General features: G+C 36.6%; 1 protein-coding gene across 1 annotated transcript in view; it reads right to left on the bottom strand.

Annotated features, from left to right (window-relative positions):
- The window catches only part of CSMD3 (CUB and Sushi multiple domains 3), a 297,101-nt gene that overhangs the window by 7,642 nt on the left and 268,784 nt on the right, over window positions 1–20,675 (bottom strand). Inside the window, exons 50-52 of the mRNA XM_072413237.1 lie at window positions 19,917–20,093; window positions 18,863–19,042; window positions 16,665–16,838 (exon numbers count right to left, since the gene is read on the bottom strand). Of these exons, the coding sequence (XP_072269338.1) occupies window positions 16,665–16,838; window positions 18,863–19,042; window positions 19,917–20,093 (531 nt within the window). The remainder of the gene's footprint in view (window positions 1–16,664; window positions 16,839–18,862; window positions 19,043–19,916; window positions 20,094–20,675) is intronic.

The raw sequence follows: 20,675 nt of genomic DNA, 5'->3' as shown, positions 1-20,675 counted from the left end.
TTGCGCTTGTGTCTCAACACACACAATTGCAGTGCACTGTACAATAATTTTGAAATTGCTTCTGTGCAACTTTATGCTATTTTATGTTTGTTTAATCATACTGCTGCCCAATGCACATCATGATTTATTAGAGCTCCTCAATACTGGAGAGGACAGATTATCATGGGGCTTGAGTTGATCCAACAAACCTGGAATGGATTTCCCAAAAATCAATTGTTATTGTTTGGCAAATGTTTGCAATAATAAAAATCTATCTTCTCCAGTCTTGAAGTGCTTTCGAAAAAACGGCCAGAATGCAAGGCATAAGAGCATTGTGTATATACTTAGAGTACCATTAAAAAAATTTCAAAAGGAAAATTGCCATACACTGTGGTAAAGTTTACATTATCACAATGTAATATATGTATAGGACCTTTGCGATTATATAAATGTGTTTTTAGCAAAGTTACAAGCTACCAGAAACTCCCAACATCCAATATGGTTAACTTGGAAACTGTATCCTGAAGCCTAACATAGAAAAAGTGTTGATACTAATTTCACATGTGAATATATTAATGCAAGTTTATTATATCCCTTCAGATAACCACATGTATGCTTAATGACAGGGATGTATTAAAAGTGTATATAGAACCAAAAACCAAAATTGTAATACAGGTAGTCCCCAGGTTACATACGAGATAGGAACTGTAGGTTTGTTCGGTAGAATTTGTATGTAAGTCGGAACATGTACATTATTTTAATAAATGCAATTAGCACAGATGTTTGTCTCAAATTATTATTAGGCAGCTGGTGTCAGTTACTGTATAAAATCCTCATTGTGAGCTAATCACAAACAAAGCAAAAAAAAAAAAAAAAAACTACAGATCCCAGACATTCATTAACTTATTGAGCAAGCTGTGCTTTGATATGTGAAAAGAAACAACTGCAAAGTTAGTCTTGGTCACTAAAGAATTACAAGAGGTTGCAGAACTACAAAAGAGTTCTTCTGCAAGTCATGCAAACCGCCCCCTCCCCCCATCAAGTATCTGTCCTGCACACTAATGAGCAGAGAAGCCCTGTTCATTTCTGTCTGTATGTGGGATGTCCTTAACTCAGGGACTACCTGTATATTGCAGCTTGCCAGTCATTAGATATGGTGACTGCATTACTTTTCGGGCTAAGAACATTTTCAGCAAGTTCAGAAAATTCCTGTTGGTCTTGGCAGAGGTGCAGTGTCCTTATCATACCCTTGTCCAATCCACCATATAACAGAGGTGAACAAAGGCATGTTTGATGTTAGGTCTGTATGACAACTAATGCTCACTCCACAGCTGAAAAATAAGTGTTGATGTTAAGGTGCAAAAGTATATTATTTGCAGGATAACTAGGCAAAAATGTAACACATACATATAAATGCAATGATCTCCTCCAGGTTTAAACCAAGAAATAATGATTACACACCAGATTTGTGCATCCTTAATTGGCTAATCTAATATTGTCACTGGCCTGGCAGGTGGGAATAAATCCTATTTGTTCAAGAGAAATTAAACTGATAATTGTTTCAGCCAACCTAATCATAATAACTTGTGAAAAAGAGTTTAATATCCTTATTCATTACAGATTTATGGGCTTCCAATATTTGCACAATGTCCAGCCTTCCTTGGGTTTAGGGATCAATGTAATATTAGCATAAAACAGATCATCGACTAATTTAGGGATTCAGTAAGCCTGAAACAAGCTTTAAAATTGCCATCTCTAAAGGATTGCAAAATTCATCAAAGCCCAGATGATAAAGAAAAGCATTAGGTAGGGTGGTACAACAGATTTTTAATGATTTTTAATGTTTAATTTAGAAGTCTGTGACTCCCCCAGGGCTATTTTCCCCACTTGCTATCATGATGGTTGTATATGAAATATATTCTGCACAACCCATGACACTGGAAAAATCATTAAGGTTTTCTAAGCAGAAAGACATTGAACATCTGAATTGAACCCTCATAGCACAGCAAGAAAAGAAGGGCAGTGGTACCTGCTCTGATTCATTCAGTTGTTTGCATGAACTTGAGCTACTGAGCACTGTAAGCAGCAGATTTAGTAAAACTAAGCCGTACAGCTTGAAACACAAAGATTTAATAACTGGTATTCATTTTGGATGTTTATTTCTTAAAATATATCATAATACATCATATATTGATGTCCCTTTAAATAGTTTAGTGTTGTTAGATATCTGAGGCCAAATGCAGTTGGTATTTGGCAACATCTTCCTCTCTTTAACCTGGGAAAGAGGTTAAAGGACCTGCATATGGCTGTGGTCCATGAACTACAAATCTGTATTCAAGTATGGAGCTTATTGAATGGAATGGGTGAGTCAAGCACTCCAATCCTTTCCCAGGCCGGGATTTGGAGGTGACTATTATTATGATTATTATTATTATTATTATTAATAATAATAATAATAATAATAATAATAAGCAAGATTTATATAGCGCCAACATATAAACATTAAATAGGGGTTGCAAATGACAGAGACAAATTTAGACAGTGACACAGGAGGAGAGGACCCTGCCCCGAAGAGCTTACAATCTAGGAAGTGGGGGAATCAACACACAATAGGATGCAAGATATGTAGTGGTGGGAAGTAGTGATGGTTTCAAAGACAAAAGAAGATAGGTAGGCAAGTTTGAAAAAATGGGCTTTGAGTGCTCTATTGAATCAGCAGAAAGTAAGAGCAAGCTGAAAAGGTCGAGGAAGACCATTCCAGAGATTGCCTGCATGTGATGAGGTCAGAAAGGTAAGTGGGACAAGAACTGTGGAGGGATTTGAAGGCAAAGCACAGGTGCTTGAATTTGATTCTAAGTTGAAATGGAAGCCAGTGTAGAGATGGAGAAGCGGTGGGAAGGATCAGATTTAATTACCTTCCCCTGTCAATGACTATAACTAGGAAACCAGGGACTTACGAGGTTACACATGTCCTTCGTTTGATAAACAAGACAAAAATATAATCACTAATGTGATATTTTTAGCATTTTTCCAGGTTTTAAGGTTGAAGGTAAAATTTAAAGGAAACTTAAAGGAAAGGAAACAAAATAGCACACCTTCGTCAAGGACAGTTTTGTGGTATTAGTAAGGTAGGTTGGGATTATAACTTCTACCACTGTGGTGATAAAAACTACATGGGAACCCCACATCCTCCTAGGATACCTACGTTTAGGTGACGATCTTAGGCATGCACAGAAGAGGCTTTCTTCTACTTCAAAAAAATGTCCAGTGGCACGCATGCACAGTGAGTTTGGCACTTTCTTTTTACAGTTTCGATAAGAACGTTGCTCGATCTGGTGCCTGTGCAGTAGAGAGAAGAACCAGAAAGAAGACGGAAGAAGATGGCAGTGCTCGGTGTCCAGTGTACACCAAGATGAAGAAGGAAGATAGGACAAAGCAGATCCGACTTGTCTAGGAATGTGAAGCAATTAAAGTCTTTCCACCTGTATAAGTAAATGTTATTGTTTTTTCGTGATAGTTCCACTTTTCAATCCACTTCAAAAGAACCCTACTGCAAGGTAACTCCCCAGAGTTCAGCTTTATGAGAGAATGGGCTAACTCCTAATTTAGGTATTGCTATATTGTATATGTCCTACGTTTGATGAGTTTTAGAACTAAGTTAGAGAACACAATTATCAGAGGTGTCTTGGTAAGGATGTGAGCATTCCACATATATTTATTTTAAACACAATGCATTAGAATAGTGTAGAATTTAGTTTTATTTTTTTTTTTTCAGTTAGTTAGCTAGGAAACGTTTTGTATTTCTTTGTTCTGCCTTTGGGTACCTTACTCCTAATAAATTGGTGAGAGCGGTCACAAATTTTTTTTTGAAAGAGAAACTTGGAAGAGCGTTGACCCTTACCTACATTATTCAACACTGGTGGTGAAATTTTCAGGTTCATGTTTTTTAATGGCAGTAATTGATTCTCCATCAAAGAATGTTTCAGGGAATGGAAATGTTTACAGCATAATATATGTATAGCACAATCATTTGACTACCGAATGTGGTCTGGCAGTAATTTTTGATCTCCCTATTATTGAACATCACACCAAAAGCTATACAAGAAGAAGCTCATCATTATACCTTTATGGTGGGCTTGAGGGATGAATCCCTTTGGACAATTGCAATTGTGGTCTGGTCTGAATGGTTAACTATATTTTGGTTGTCGCTTTCAAAATACCTCCATTATGCCTCCTGAGTAAAAGGAATACATGTCTGGGAAAGTGTAGAGAATTGGTCAGATAATAGAATTTGAATTAAAAATTAATTCCCTAAAATGGCTAAATGAATAAGGGTTACTGAGCTGTACATGGAAGGGGGTGATATATGTTTTTGGACCTAACCAAAAATTAAATGTATATTCACATCAACACTTGTTTGTGTAATAAAAGTTTATTATGAATACTAGGTGAATAAAATAAAATGAAAATAAAATATAATATTATATATATCTTATATAATATTATATAAAAAAAATGGTAAAAATTACAATTATTGGCTATTTGTGCTATACCGTGTGCCAATAAAATCATATGTGACGCCTAAATTAGGCCAATTGGCTGAAAGTATATCACATATATTACATTTATCATTTATGTATGCTGTATAGTAAAATAGTTTATAGTAAAACACTTGAACTTTTTTTTTTATGCCATTTTATGCCATTTAAATACCTTTTAAATGAAGCACTTCTGAATTTTTGTCATCCATAAAGTATAACCCTCTAGAGAACAAAAAGCTGATAAAGAAAAAAAAATCCTTGAAACAGTAAGGGAAACACTTTTTGGAGATTATATGTTTCTTTCAGGCTGGAATCCGTTTGCATCATAACAAAACCATTTTGCTGCATTCATATCAAGCAGCAGGACTTGTTTCCAACTTTGTTTATTTACTTGATACATTTATTTACATAAAGATTATATGTGAATAGCGCAATGTCCATTGCTATTCACCTCACGTCTTAGAAACCATTTCACTTCTGAAAGTAAATCACATAATCTGCTTGTGCTGAATAATAGATCAAAGACCAGCTGGCAAGGATTCCTAGCACAAAGCGTAATGCTTTGGTTAACTGACCATTCCATATTGAGTCAAACAATGTAATCACATTCACAATTCGAGTATGAACCGCACAGATGGGAATGTATGACTACTATCAGTAGAGAGTCTTGTCTCTTCTGGGTATCCATAAATCTGCACTGAAATGGTTTATGCATTATATAGGCATTAAAAGGGAAACATAATTCAAAGATAGAACGCCTTGTTCTAAGTTTAAATAAACTAAAAAAAGGATGACTGTGAGAATGTGGAGTTTGTGAAAGATGAACATCTAGATTTTTAACGAGTATGTAAATCCTGACATTGAATTTCTCTTATTTAATCCAATATAGTCTAATAAATATTTTAGTGAGCACTTTAAGTTGTGTGTATTTATTAAAAAAAAAAATACCCGTTAGTCCTACTACCTGTGCCATACTCTTATCAGTCACATTATTCCCAGAAACCTCTTTGGAGCACACCTACCCTAGATGGAGAAATACTCTATGTCCCAGTGACAACACTCTGCAGACAGGTGTTGCTGATATACTATAGGACAGATGTTACTGATAGACAAGTATTGTGTAGGCTGAACACAAAATGAGATCATTTTCTGATGAAGGACAACACTCTTAGACAACTGTCACAGGAACCACTAACCTTATTGGAAGTTTTCCCCTTACTCATGTTTAAGAATCCCTTCCTGAGCTGCAGGATATGCTTTTTCAGGCTTTAACAATGGTTAAAGGTTTAAGGACAAAAATGATCCAAGACATAATAATTCGAGCTTCAATAATGGTTGAAGGCCTACACATTTGGTCGAATTACCTGTACAAGTTTGACCATTAGTAGGAGTATGCTTATGAGCAGCTCTGCCTAAAGTTTGAACCTCATCTGAAGGACTGAGGACTCAGTACAGTTAATTACATGCCTAGCCACTGTGGAAGCCAAGAGTACCATTTTCCACAAGGATAGCAAGAATAGAAGAAAAGAAGAATGCCTAGGTTTCTAAAAGATATGTAAATCCTAACATTAAACTTCTTTTTTTGTCCTATTTGGCTAAAAAATATAATAATAAACCATTTTAGCTACAAGTACTTAGTTTAAATATAATACCCGTTAGTTCTGCCAGCTTATAACTACCTGTGTTGTACTCATATAATTTGAATTGTTCCTATAAATTTTTGTGGAGCACACCTACTCTATATGTTATGGAGAAATACTTAGTAGTCCTGTTCTGGTGACAACACTGCTATTTAATAGACCGGACAGGTGTTACTATTAGACTATACGACATGTGTTACTGATAGACTAGTATCCTGTAGGCTAAACAAGAAATGAGAAGATATTTTTCCAAAGTGGGAACACTCTTAGACAACTGTCACAGTAACCACTATCCTTATTGGAAGTTCTCCCCTTATTTATGTTCAAGAATCCCTTCCTGAGCTGCAGGACATGCTGCTTCAGACTTCAATAATGGTTTATGGTTGAAGGACAATAATGGTGCAGGACATACTACTTTAGGCTTCCATAATAGTTCAAGTCCTAGACATTTGGTCAAGTCACCTGAGCTGAAAAAATTAGACCATTAGTATAAGTATGCTTATAAGCAGCTCTGCCTACCATCTGCGGAAAATCAATGCACTGTTTGCAGATAGTCACATGCCTAGCCACTTGAAAGCCTAGTGCGCCATTTTCTATAGGAATGGTAAGTACCTGAACACCTGGTTTTAGGGTGGACAGAATGGAAAGGTATGCTTTGATTGAAGGCCTATTTTAGAAAAGGGTTCTGAAGGTCCCTTTACCTACAATGTGGTTATAGTTGCAAGTACAGGGAGAAAAGTATTTGTATACTGACTAAAGATACTGGATGGATGTGGTCTACAAAGATTTTCTAGCCTTTAAACACCAGATGTCAAATATGATCAACAGATGCTGGGTAGCTTTCGGGCTTTTACTGTCAATGACACTGCATTCACATCAAAACTCCAGTATTAATAAATAATGAGTAGCCCTTTTAATGTAAATATAGAAAAAGCAAAAGTATTCCTTGTTCCGCTTCCATACCCTGCAGCAAGGCTTCCTTGCCTTTAGATGTTGTCTGTCTTCATTGACAGCCAGCGTAATTCATCGCTTTTCTCTGAGCTCAGGCTGTCTTGCACCTTCCTCATGGGAGTCCATAATTGCCAGTCTGTGCTTTCAGTCGTAGGTGACAACCAAATGTAATTCAGTACGTTTCTTTTGAGGCCTAGGCTGTCTTGCACCCAACACCTGAAGGTGCATCACTGGTAGCCTGTGCTCACTGTACTTTGACATCTAATGGCACTTACCCATCATTTGTGTGATTTACCCTCCCCATTCTCTCATTGATGCCTTCAGCAGTTTGGGGCACCCATGAGCATGATCTCAACTGATCCTACCAGGAGATGCCATATTAGGAAGCTGTCCTCTCCTTCCAATGGCTTCCTTTATCTTTTCTTTTAAATCCAATTACGTGCTTGGTTAAGTCATTCTAGCCCAGCAAAGATGGCTGAAGATCAGAATGAGGAATAGAAGAAGGAAAAGGATGATGGCGCCCGTGACGGATCGGGGAAAGAGGAGTATAAAATTGGTTTTGTTCCCCTTTGTTATAATTCAGTTAAGAAATTAGGATGCAAAGAAGCTAACACAGTGGGCAGCATGGTGGCTCAGTGGTTAGCACTATTGTCTTTTGCAGGTCTTAGGTTCGAATCTCAGTCATAACACAATCTGCATTGTGCTTTCAGGTTCTCCCCTTGTTTGCATGGGTTTCCTCCGGGAACTCAACTCCGATAAGGACTTTAGATTGTAAGTTCCTTTGAGGGACAGCTGATGACATGACCATGGATTTTGTACAGCGCTGTGTAATATGATAGTACTATATAAATACTATGTATTATTATAATAATCATATGTAGCACATGCGTGCTTATAATAGCAAAATTTGCTAATGTATAAGGAGACTCAATAATTTAATTTATTGCATCCAAAAAATACCTTAGCCAGCATTATTAGTAAATATGTTGTAATAAATCTTTTTTTTATATTTGCTAAAAATAGCCTATTGTTTATTGTGTTAACGGGAGTTTGTGGTGGCACCCAATGGGGAACATTTAATTTTTTATTTCTATGTTATAAATAACCTTTTTGTCTTCTTTTACTCTGCAATTTATCAGTCATTCAGCTTCCCGAAGCAGTTGCTTATGAGACCTGTTCTTTCATGACGGCACAGTTTAGCAATTCCTATATAAAATATTCAGATGTCATACTAACTTCCTGGATGTCTCAGGGCAATTCCTGTACCTGGATTTGTTTTACTAATAATAATGTGCGCTTGTGCTTCCATCTCACACTGCTTGCAGTATAGGTCCTGAAATGTCAGTTTCTAAAAAGAGATTTTAAAAAAGCAGTTTCCTGAGCATTTACGATTTTGTGTATGTGGACTACCTAATTTATTAAACTAGCGTTGTAAATGGTTGTGAAAACTAATAACGCTTGGGCTTCTTGTGACTGCTAATGAGAATGACATTTTTAATCGCACTAATTTAAAGGAAAAAGTTGAACGCAACATTACTTTGATCCTTTTTCAATAACTTAATTACAAACTAATTTTTTTGCAGCTTCCTATAGAACACAAATTTCATGAAAGCTCCAAATGAGTCCAGTAGCCGTCTTTAATTAGTTGTGGAAGCAGATTCCCCTCTGCTGTGCCTAGAGAGGGCAAGTAAGAAATGTATCTCTGCTAAAATATGTGTGCCAATTGTTCTTACATGCAAAGTCAGGAAAATACCTTTTTAAAAAATTGCAACACACCTGCGCATTGTATTGTCACTTTAATTACTGGGATGGTTGGGATCAAGGCTAACATGTCCATAGTAAAAAAAAAAACAAATTCCCTCTTTCCAAAAATTAAAGTGATTAATAATAAAGTAGTATATGTTTATTAACTATAAACATAAATCACTTGTAAAGTAAAAAAATAAAACTTAGCGTTTATTGGCACAAAAATTTGTGGAAACAGGATTTTCAAAGCACAATCAATTGCTTGTCCATCTCTAGTAGCAACTGATTACTGCAATAGCAATCTATAGCTTGCTGGTGAGAGAGCAATAGGTCACCATTTTAGTGTATTGATTACTACATCGACTTCATCCATACCCTCTTTTAGTGAAAAAAAAAAGTATATTTTGTAAGTGATATCAGATTGTAATTGTCGAAATATAAATGAATTAAACCACATAATACAGTCTCTGGTCAGCATTCACAAATTACATATTATTCTGGAGTTCATTTTGAGAATACCTTTTAAGAATACCTGATGAAAAAGTTCAATATTGCAGCATAGGACAGGGGATGTCCCTTCTGCAATAATGCCTCCTATCTGGCCGATTGCTCCAGGTTTCCGCAAAAAGCTGAGCTGCACATGTGCCACATCAGCTCCAGTTGCCACAATATCCTGCAACCCCGGATTCATGGCGCGTGGCGGTAATGAATCTAGCCAATCAAGATGACTGAAGATCACCTATCAGAACAGAAACAAAACGATGGCAGCAACCTGCAAGGGAACGGGGACAGATGTGCAACACTTTACTTCCACTTTAGGATAAGCCTTATTATTACAGTAGGATGTTAGGACAATTTCTGAGGAGTAGATAAAGTGTACCTGAACTCTGGACATCTTTTTTCTTTTAATAATTGTATGTTCTACTCTGCAGCATGATTACATACATACCATTACATTATCCTTGTTTAAACCCGTTAATGAAACATGCTCCTTTTTACCTGTAGACTGCTTGCCAAAATTCAGGGATCTTTTCAGCATAATAACAGAAACCACAAGGTTTATTTATCATTAAAAACATCCTAGGAAAAGGGTTAAATAGACTGAAAAAATCCAAAAGATAAGGTGACAACTTCTGCTACCTTCTTAGGATCTTATGTGTGTATGTCTTATATAAAAACAAAAAAACAATTGGAATATATTGGTCTTGGCTTTAATAAAGCATTTACATCTAACAAGGATTCCACAAAAAAAATTATTTTTTTCGTTTTGATCATAATAACCCTGAAAGTCTTATTTTTTATATAATGTAATTTTAATGGGAGGAGCAGTAAGCATTAAAAGAAAATGATCAAATGTTGCTTTACCAATATATTAATGGTGATCTATTCATGCCTATTCACAAATAAAGGACATTATTGAACCGGAATCTCTAACATGGATATTGTATTTTTATTATGTGTTACAATTTGAATTTTACGGCTGAAAAACACACTGTGCAAATTATTGCTATTGGATACAAAACAACAAATGACAATTTTATTCCTATTGATTTTTATATTTTCTTGTAGATACAAATTGCTCCTTTTTTTTCAGCATGTAACAGCGGGAGAAATGTTCAACTAAAAGAAGTCAGAGCGATAAAGACAAAATATCCTTTTAGCCCTCGGAAATGGCAAAATGGTCGGAAAGGCTAAACTACTGATTATTCAAATAATAACAAAAATATAATAATGTTATTATATACATAGATATTTATATGCCCATGTTTGTAATAAGTATTTATTTGCATTTTTCTACAGATAATAAGAGACGGTACCCTCTGCCTAGCTATCACTATCTCATCTATTTGTTACCTAATTCAAAATTTTACTTTAGGGATGTTGTAAAAAATTCAAATTTTATAACCCTGTGGTATATATAAAATGTTTATTTGTAGGAACATCAATTGGTATCAGAATTCTTGTGTGGATACCCATAGGTGGCTACACATTTCTTAGTTTGTTGTGCTCCAATATGCAATCATTGGGCCTGATTTAATAAAGCTTTCCAAGGCAGGATGATACACTTTCATCAGTGAAGCCGGGTGATCCAGCAAACCTGGAATGAATTTCCTAAAAATAATTTGCTAACAAATAGTAATAGCTAGTAGTAGCTAATATAGCTAGTAGTAGCTAATATTTTTAATCCTGGACCAGATCCATTCCAGGTTTGCTAGATCACCCAGCTTCACTCCAGCCTTGGAGAGCTTTAATAAATCAGGTCCATTGAGTGCAACTAAGAGGTCAATGTTAATCCAATTCAAGAGCCTTTTTATTGGTCACTTAGGGCAGGTTCAGACCTGCTTCGGGATCGAGTGATCCTGCACATTTCCCTGTGGATTGCACCTTGCCAGCTGCTCGGTCACACAGCGCTGGCTCCGGTACATGCTTGGCATAAGGAAGACGTAAGCGCACCACAACCTCATGGCCAGTGTGAACATAACCTTAGGTCACCCATTATATATTTGCTAAGAATATTGGAAGGCTAAAAACAAGTACTAACCTACTTGCCAGCATCCCTGGCTAGTAAGTCACAAGTCACATGGAGGACTGCATGTAAAATAAACAATTTTTCCATTTTAAAAACATTAGGAGATAAGCAAGTCTTGTATACCAATTTTAGAAAGATCAGTGCTAACAATAGCATCCATGTGGATGCCTTGTCCTAGCTCCAGTGCAGGACAATGTATCCAAACAGATGCCATTGTTGGCACTCAACATTAGGAGATGAGCATGCACGCTATAATAAAATACACGCATTAAATAATTTGAATTTAAATTTAAATAATAACGTTGAAAGTGACACCAATGACACATAGTCAATGTGGTATTTAGATTGGAGTAGAGGCAGCAACAATAAACACCCCCCTCCAATGGGTCAGTAAGAATAACCCCCACCTTACTAATACTAGCAGTGCCAGTGTCAACATCGAACTTCGAAAACTTCCCTTCAGTGGTAGTAATATTTAAAACCAGATTTATCAACAGATATATCATTTATTAGTATAACCCCCCTCCATTTAGCAATACATTTCCCCATTAATTAGTGTGCAGTTGTAAACCAAAAGTCTCACTTTCACCCAATTCTTTTGTATTTCTCTATGTGTCCAGAACTTCACTATGTCTGTGGGCCAGGGGATAACACTTATAAATAGGCAGCGCTGGCATCATACAAATGTCAGGTGCTGAGTTCCAGAACTTTGGTCCAAGTTAGAGCTAATGCAGAATGGCATCAGAGAGGCTACAAAAAGTCATCTATGGACAGTCTGCTGGACAACATTGCTCTAGAACATACCCAGGTCAGTACCTGCAGGATGTTGTGTCATCGCCTTCCCCTAGCCCATAGCAGAATTACTTCCATGACCTCCACTTCAGCTATATTAACACATTAGGAGCACTTCATCAGATCTCTGATTGGACAATGAAGGTGAATCAACCCAATGCTGAGGTTATCCCGTTGATATGCAAGCTGAAGAACAACACTGCACAACATGATTTGCTTCTAGTTTGCTGTCCTAAAAGCTTCTGTATAGAATATATGATGCTTACATGAAGTTTATGTGATTCATCGTTTATGTGATTCATCAAAGAACAGTGATATTGAAGAAAGACAGAGTGGATCAAGTCTTGATATGAATAAAAACACATGTACTAGGATATAATGATAGATGACTAAACAGACAATGCCTATGCATTGCATTCTACTACAGCTGCTCTCTATGGAAACGTTCAAGGCATTTCTCATAACAATATACGTGGTACCCTAGCAACATAGCATAGCATGCAACATCTCAACATCACCATTTTTATCTACTTGAAAGACTGAAAGGCCTTTGTTTTCATATAATAAAGTAATTTTCTAACAGGAGTCATTGGGGTAATCCAATAAAGTAATGACTGTTGGGTGTCGGGGCCGAATCCACGGATTACATCACAGCTAACAAGGACTGAACAGTATACAAGATACAGTTATTTCTTAAATAGTTCTTGAGGCTATTTTATTTATAGATGTGCTTGTATATGTATAATCATAGACCAATAATTATTTATTATTATATATAAATAATATATCCCTTGAAATAGTTTTGCTTACAAGTGAACTTTTCATTGTCCGTTACACTGACATCTGTTGCATATTAATTGAAAGATAATTGCTTTGCATGATTAATGATGTGGAATAATATGTATTACATTGTGTCTAAATGTCATTCTTGATGTATATAGAGAGATTTTACCTCTGTATTAATCAGAGATGTATGGAAGCTTCAAAAAGGGAACGACCATTTTGCAAATGCAAACCCAGGACTTAGTTTTATATAAATGTATATATATATAAATGTATCTATATATATATATCGTACTATCTTTTTCCTTGAAGTACAAATATAATGGATGCCTATATGAAATGAGCTATATTAGATGCCTTGTGTCTTTACAAGACGAGCGACATATTTAGTAAATAATCTTATCATCATACATTGACATGCCCTTATTATTCTTAGATCTCCATAGCAATGCTTCTGCTCCATTGACAGCTGTCATTGGCACCTCTGTAATGAAAGGAGGACACTGAGGGGCATGCGGCATATCAGAATATCAGACGATCAAAAATGCCTCCAGCTGACATTCTCTGTGCCCACAGTAACCTCTTTTGACATAAAAGTGAACGGAGGTCGGCAGGCAGCCATTGACAGCTGTCAAAAGTCAGCTCAGAGAAAAGAGTATAAGGTGAGGGATCTGTCTTGATTTTTTCCCAGCTTCAAAATATATATGTAAATCTTGGATGGCATATTTTGCAGGCAGTCATGCGACTTGATGATTTTGTAGGTCTGATATTTGTTTGTTAGTAATTGGCTGATTTTACATTTGTAATATTTAAAATCACCAGTGACAGGATTGCTATAAAAAGAAGCAGAGAAACTACTTATCTGTTTCCATAGTGTCACCTACTCGCTGGCCAGAACACCAAAGCATTGCGTTCCCTGTAAAATCCCTCTTTTCTAAAAGGAAAGTGATTCTGTAAAACAGATTAAAAATTTCCCTGCCCTCTATAAAAGATCCTGTCATTGGTGAAATATCACCAGTCACGATAGCAAGTGTGACATTATTGCTTGTGTGATCTTTTAAATGGCAATTACATCATGTACTGTCCAACTTCATTGACATGGAGGGCCACACTGTTTTGGCCATATGTGATCAAGGGTTGGCTACAGTAAAGTTAGCTCCTATGGCACAAATAGTAGACAATTATGGCACCAAATGATCTCTATGGCACCAATAGTGGACTCCTTTGGCAACAAGCATGCCAGGCTGGGGCAAGATTTATATTTTACCTCTATATACTTACCACTATTAGGAGTCCCCCCACCAAGCAAAAAACTGTGCCACTAAAATATACAACATAATTTTATTTAGGTGGGGAGTGCTTACCATACAGGAAACCCTCATCACTCCAGCCTCCCCCTTATTGCCCCCCCCCCTTCACCTACTAGAAGGTTACCAGAAGGTAAGAGGTTTTTGGGAGAAGAGTTGTACAAAATCTCTTTTGTTTTTTTTTCTTACATTGCACAACTCATGTACCATTCACATAAAGTTACATCATCAGTGGCTTTCCAATGACTGAGAAGGCTCTTGGTGGGCCCAAAAGACTTGGCAGTAAAGGTGAAGGCTCCTGGCACATGGTTCCTGCACCTTTCATTACTCAGGACACTTAGAAAATGGTAAGTGAGCACCCTGAATATGAGCGAATATGGGAAAAGCTTCCCCACACTTATATGCGCATTATTGATATATTATTGATTACAGAGTCGCATTCATTTGAGTCCTTGATATCTGCCTAGAATTCAGATGTAACATTTGTCTGCTCTTCTATAATATAAGGCCATCCACATCTAGTCTAACAGGACTCCATGCACAGTGGAAGACCATCAGGGGAAGTTATATATCTGTACATAAAATAGAATGAACAAAATTTAGCTCCAATATGTAACAATGAAGAGGTGATGTTCATGGAAAGGTAGAAAAACACAGTGAAATGCTTTTTTAAAGCATGACAAGCCTTCCTTTTGTTTTTCTGTGACTGCATGCTGTCAAGGTCATAAAAGGATTACTGTTCTCTCGCAATCTATTGTCAATGCTTTGTAAAAGCCGCTAGTTCAGTGAAGTGCGCACGGTTCCTCGCTTTTTTTTTCCAAGCTACCTCTTCTAGTTATGCCATTGCCTTATGACAGCTCAATAGGGCTTTATGTTTAGGTAAAAAAAGCACAGATATATTATTCTTCTAAGAATGAATACACCTATTAGAGAGGTACATTTATTCTCATCATCTAAAACACTGGCACTTCTATTTATGAAAAAAGTTTTAATGCATGAAGTTTTAGCACCAACACACTAAATAAGAATATTTTTTGTTGCTCTGGCACATCATTCATCATACCCAAACAATCTAATTCTAGGAAACATTATTAACTTTATATTCCATTGTTTAGTCATATTCCCATATATGGGTGTTTCTCTACCCAGTGTTTCTCTACCAGAGGTTGCTGGGGGGTCCTTAGCAATAAGCAATTTGTGCCTCCCTGGTCAGTTTAACTGACAACAATTATTTAATTTATTGCTATCTGTAAAAGTGGCACCTTTTTGACCATGACCATGTAAGAAACATTCTTCCTACCGACCACCACACAAATATATTGTGAGCTGTGGGCAGCTTTAAACTGTTAACAAAAAGGCATCAAAAACTATCCTACCTACCAGGCAGTAAATTGTACTTTGAAGTTATTTGCTGTGAAGTATTTGCTTTTTTATACCATAAACTGTCAATCTGTCACAGATACACCTATACAGTACATGAGCAGTAAAATATATACATTTTCAAAATACATTATGCAAGTTAAGGTACACTGTATAAAAATACTGAGCTAGAGATTTACAACAAGACACAATTCATCTGCAATGACTTCTAATAAATATTTTCCAGCCCAGCCTTGTTGCTTACGGTAATGGCACAGCATAATTGGTAATGGTAAAGTGATCAGCAAAAGGATACCTTTGAGATCCTGGAATGTACTGGCAAACTGAAACATGTACTGAAAATGTATTATTATTTTATTTTGCAGTTGAAGACATTCAATGCTCCACCTTCACATTGATCTAATCAACAGTGCTTAAGATTTGTGTACATTCCATTGGATTAGCGTGTATGGTAGAGAATATAAACAATGAAGATAGAGGTTGTCCTAGTATAAGGGAGAAAAGGTCCAATGCACTTGCATGCTGTCATCATAGGGTACTCTATACCTACCTGTAGCACCCAAACTGAATAAAATTCTTCTACGAATATATTGGGGTACTTTACTAAAGGCTGTTCACATAAGTGAATGGTCGCCCTTACAATGGATATTTAACTTAGCTTAGCACTTTGTGCAAGGAAAATTCCTGTTTTTTTTAGATTCCCCTGCACATGTTCAGGTATTCTTTGCAAATTGAACCACATTCACTAAGCTAAGTGAATTATCTCTTGCAAGTTTATAATTCACCTTGGTAAGTGAACAGCCTAATTGATTAATAAACCAGCCCTATGGTCTACTGTCTCTGGAAAGGTAATAAAATCTTTGGCTGTGTGTGTATTTAGCTGCAGGCAATAAAACAAGTACCATTAAAATGTGAAATTGCTTACGAAAAGATTAAAACTGCAGGAATGGTATTGGATTATTTTTGAATTACACTTAAGAAGGAGAAAATAAAAACAGTTTGGGAAACAACTCACGTAGGCACTGAGGAACCTCTCCGCTCCACGTTCCATTGCCAACACAGGTTAGCACTGCAGGGAAGGACAATTCATAACCCGGAAAGCAGGCGTAACTGATACTAAATCCCCAATCGAAGTTCGTTCCTTCCAGCCTTCCGTTGGAAACTTGAGGTGGATACGGGCATGTAACAGCTAAAAACAGAATCAATTTTATGTAATGGTGAGCTCTATTAAATGAATGACTATAAATGTCATAAATTTGTCACCTGCATACAAAAACACAGGCTCAACAAGACAATACAAGGATGTTGTAAAAATGTAGAAGTCCACAGCAAACAGATTTTTTTTTTTGAGTATGAGATAGTTTCTGACTTTTTGTATAATGCTTTACTATACTTTCTAGTTCATTAATACACTGTACACTGAACATCCCCATCTAACTAGATGCACCATTTAACTAAAAGTGGGCATAAACTGAAAAAAACAAAAAAGTTGCCTGGAGGTAGAGGTAATTGACAAAAGAGACATCTTTTTCCAAAAACAGTGTATTTACTGTACACTGTACAGCCTATGCACTGTGCAGTATAGAGGTTGGCAGTGTGAGCAGTGGTGCCGTACACATAGCCAACCGCCAGAGACAATTTACCTTCTGCACATGCGCAGGAGGTACATCATCAATGGCTCTCAAATAGCCTAAGAGGACTGTGGTCCTCTCAGAAGTCCACCATGGAGCCACTGGTGAAGATAACGGCTTCCTTTAATGTGGTCCTGGACCTCTCATCTCTGCAGTCTGGCAGCTGTGCATACTTTCTGATTATGGTACAGGCTCATCGCCCAGCAACAAGTATAGTTCTTCTTTAACTATGTGCTTACTTTTTTGTGTATTTTATTTACATTATTATCTAGGTAGATATAACACAAGGGACATTCCAATGAGAGCTTAAAGTTTGGTGTTTGGGTTTTTAAAATAAGTGCTCGATCACCTGACTTTAGTCCTAAATCATCTGACTACATCCTAAATATCTTTGGTACATTTTTAGGTCTGCAGACCTTTTGTGTCTACCTGAGGATCTCCTCTCTCATTGTGTTTTTTTTTATTTGTTTAAAGGAGAGAGAATGCAACAAAAGATGCTGGAAGACCCATAGCAGGGGTGTAGTGGGGTGGGCAGGTGTGGACACTCCGTTCCCTCACTTTTTTCGAGAATGAGGCATTTACATAGCAATGATGCGCATGCACACTCTCCATGGATAGTACCGTGCCCCCTCTTCTTTTTTTACAACTACACTCCTGACTCATGGTGAGAACAATCAAAGTGGAGAGTCAGGAATTAACACAGAGAAATCTTTGAATGTAAGTATATAAATCACTGAAGACACAGGGGTCCAACACAGCCAACACATCCCTGGTAAATAAAATATTATTTATATTACTTATATATATTATTTGGGGCGTTGTGACTCTTTACTATTTATACGTATATGTATGTTTGATCACTGTGGTCTTAAGAACCATGAAAAGGGCAAAAAATTACTATGATTACTAACTGGTCACAGGAGGATCATTGTATACTAAATACTTGAAAAAGTATTCAATGAAATCTTCAAAATTTAATTTAGTAGGCTCTGTATTGCATGTTGCAATATCCTGAATAAATTTGCAAAGTCCTTTTTGAAAAACAGCTGCACAATAATAGGGTTTCAAGGTATGCAGGACCTTGTGACCTCCTTCCAAGATGTCTTGGGCCAATTTTTAAACCATTGCACATGGCATCACATGGTCTTTGTGCTCTATCTGCCTGCCAACAACTCTACACAATGGGTATTTTTCTGTTGGCTGTGATGGTGGAGCTGTAGAGATGCACTGGAAATGTGGGTATAAGGTTTTAGGGTCGGGTTTAACACAGCATTCATTATTTTGCCCTACTTGGGCACATTGACTGTTTCTCTTTAAGAGGACAATGAGCAAGATATTTATATAGTAAAGATTATTTGTTTCATATTTTTAGTCTCCACCATAAAATATACAGAATAAAGAATTATGTTTATAAAATACCATTTCATTCAAAATATGCTTTCTTAACACTTTTTACATTTTTTTTTTAGAGCTAATGTCTAAATTAGAACTAGAGTTTAATAATTAATAAAAAAGAAGGTAGACAGTTGTAACAAACTCTTAACATTATTTTGGAAAAGAAAATCCAGACAATAAAACGTACCTTTACAAGCTGGGATGACCCCATTCCAAGTGCCGTTACTTGTACAGGTGCGTGTAAATGAGCTCTTGGGATCCGTTGTGTATCCAGGCTGACAAATATAGGTAACATTCTGTCCAACAATAAAGTCTTCTCCATATCGAAGACCATTCGCTGGAACACCTGGATCTCCACAGCTGATAACTGTGAACATTCAAACAGGAAATTAAGTTGTAAGAAGCTGTATTGTATCATAGTCATTGTTTTCTCAGCTTAGCAGCCATAATATACTTTTATATATTTGGTTAGTGTGGGGAATAGGTTTCAGTTATGTATTTTTCATCCCAGGGAATATATTTAAAGAGCAACTGACCTCTGAAAAAAGGCAGTATAGTTTGTGGTTATCTCACTGATCTTTCACACTGTTACTGACCTACCATGCCTTGTTCTACATTGTGCCATTGTGTGGAGGAGATTACCATGGTATAGGCATTTCTAGCTAATTTTGTGAAGTCATGCTTCCAGCAAGAGTACAGTAATGCCATAACCCAATTGGCCTGATCTATTAAAGCTCTCTATTGACTGGGTGATCCAGCAAACATAAAATGGATCTGGTCCAGGATTAAAAATATTTGCCAACAAATAGCAAACGACTTTTAAAAAATCAATTTCATGTTTTCTGGATCACCCAGGTTGACTGATGAAAGTGTATCTTCTACAGCCTTGGAAAGCTTTAATAAATGAGGCCCTATCGCTACACAGCTCTCTAACAGACACAGGTGACAGTGCCTTAGATGATTTTACTCTGAAGATTTACTGAAGTGCCTAGTTACACACACGCACCTAGAAGTTCACGTAACATTTAATTAGCAGGTGACCCGGCACCTCTGTACTGAAAATTATTAATACTTCTTTTGGTGCTAGCTACTGTAGCCCATGCCAACAACACCTTTACATACAATACAATATATTCTCTTTCTTGGTCTGCTGTACAATGGATGATAAAAGTAAGTATAAAATAGACATTTGTTACAAAGTGGCTTCCAAACAACGCTACATTGTTTTTCTGGTAACTTACTTGTGCAGTTGGGTAGATTCCCTGACCATGTTGCATTTGCTGTGCATTGCCTGATGCTTGTGCCAGAGAGAATGTAACCATCAACGCAGGAATATATCACAGAGCTGGAGAACGTTGTACCATCAATTCGAAACACCCTTCCATTTGCTGTTGTTCCTGGATTCCCGCATTGTACAGCTAAGAAGAAAAAATAAATATATAAAATCACTATATCAAATCAATTAGAAAAAATAACTAAAAACATTCTAAATCTTACTGAATCCATCCACATGTAATAAAAACAAAAACTTTTGGTGGGAGTTGTTCTCCAAGATTTAAAAACCAGTGGGTTACTCCAGACTACACAAATACCAGAAGGAAATCACGTCTTGGTGAACCAAATCTTTAAATACAAGAAAAGAACGGATCAGCTATGCCAAAAAATCCAAAGGTGGAATCAAGGTGACCTAGAAAAAAACTTTGCAATTGGTCAGCTCACTGGGTGATCTCAGGAACATGTGATCAGTTGCACACTGAAGGATTTAAGTTTTTAACCACTGGATTTAAAAGTACGACCAATGCTATGATGCTTATATTGTGCAGTAAAAGATATAGGATGTAAATAACTGTATCTGTAAACTTAATATATTTTACTGTGTCAATAAACTAAAAAAATTGCCCTTGATAAAGTAATTGGCAATAAAAATAACCTAAAAGAACTTCAGCCACGCCTGCTAATGAGCAGAGGAGAACGTCACTGATATCAGCATGAGCTGGGAT

The sequence above is a fragment of the Pyxicephalus adspersus genome, chromosome 5 (assembly GCF_032062135.1).
Source record: "Pyxicephalus adspersus chromosome 5, UCB_Pads_2.0, whole genome shotgun sequence".
Lineage (NCBI taxonomy): Eukaryota > Metazoa > Chordata > Amphibia > Anura > Pyxicephalidae > Pyxicephalus > Pyxicephalus adspersus.
Note: the sequence above shows the minus strand (reverse complement) of the source record. Positions and strands in the feature narration are given on the sequence as shown.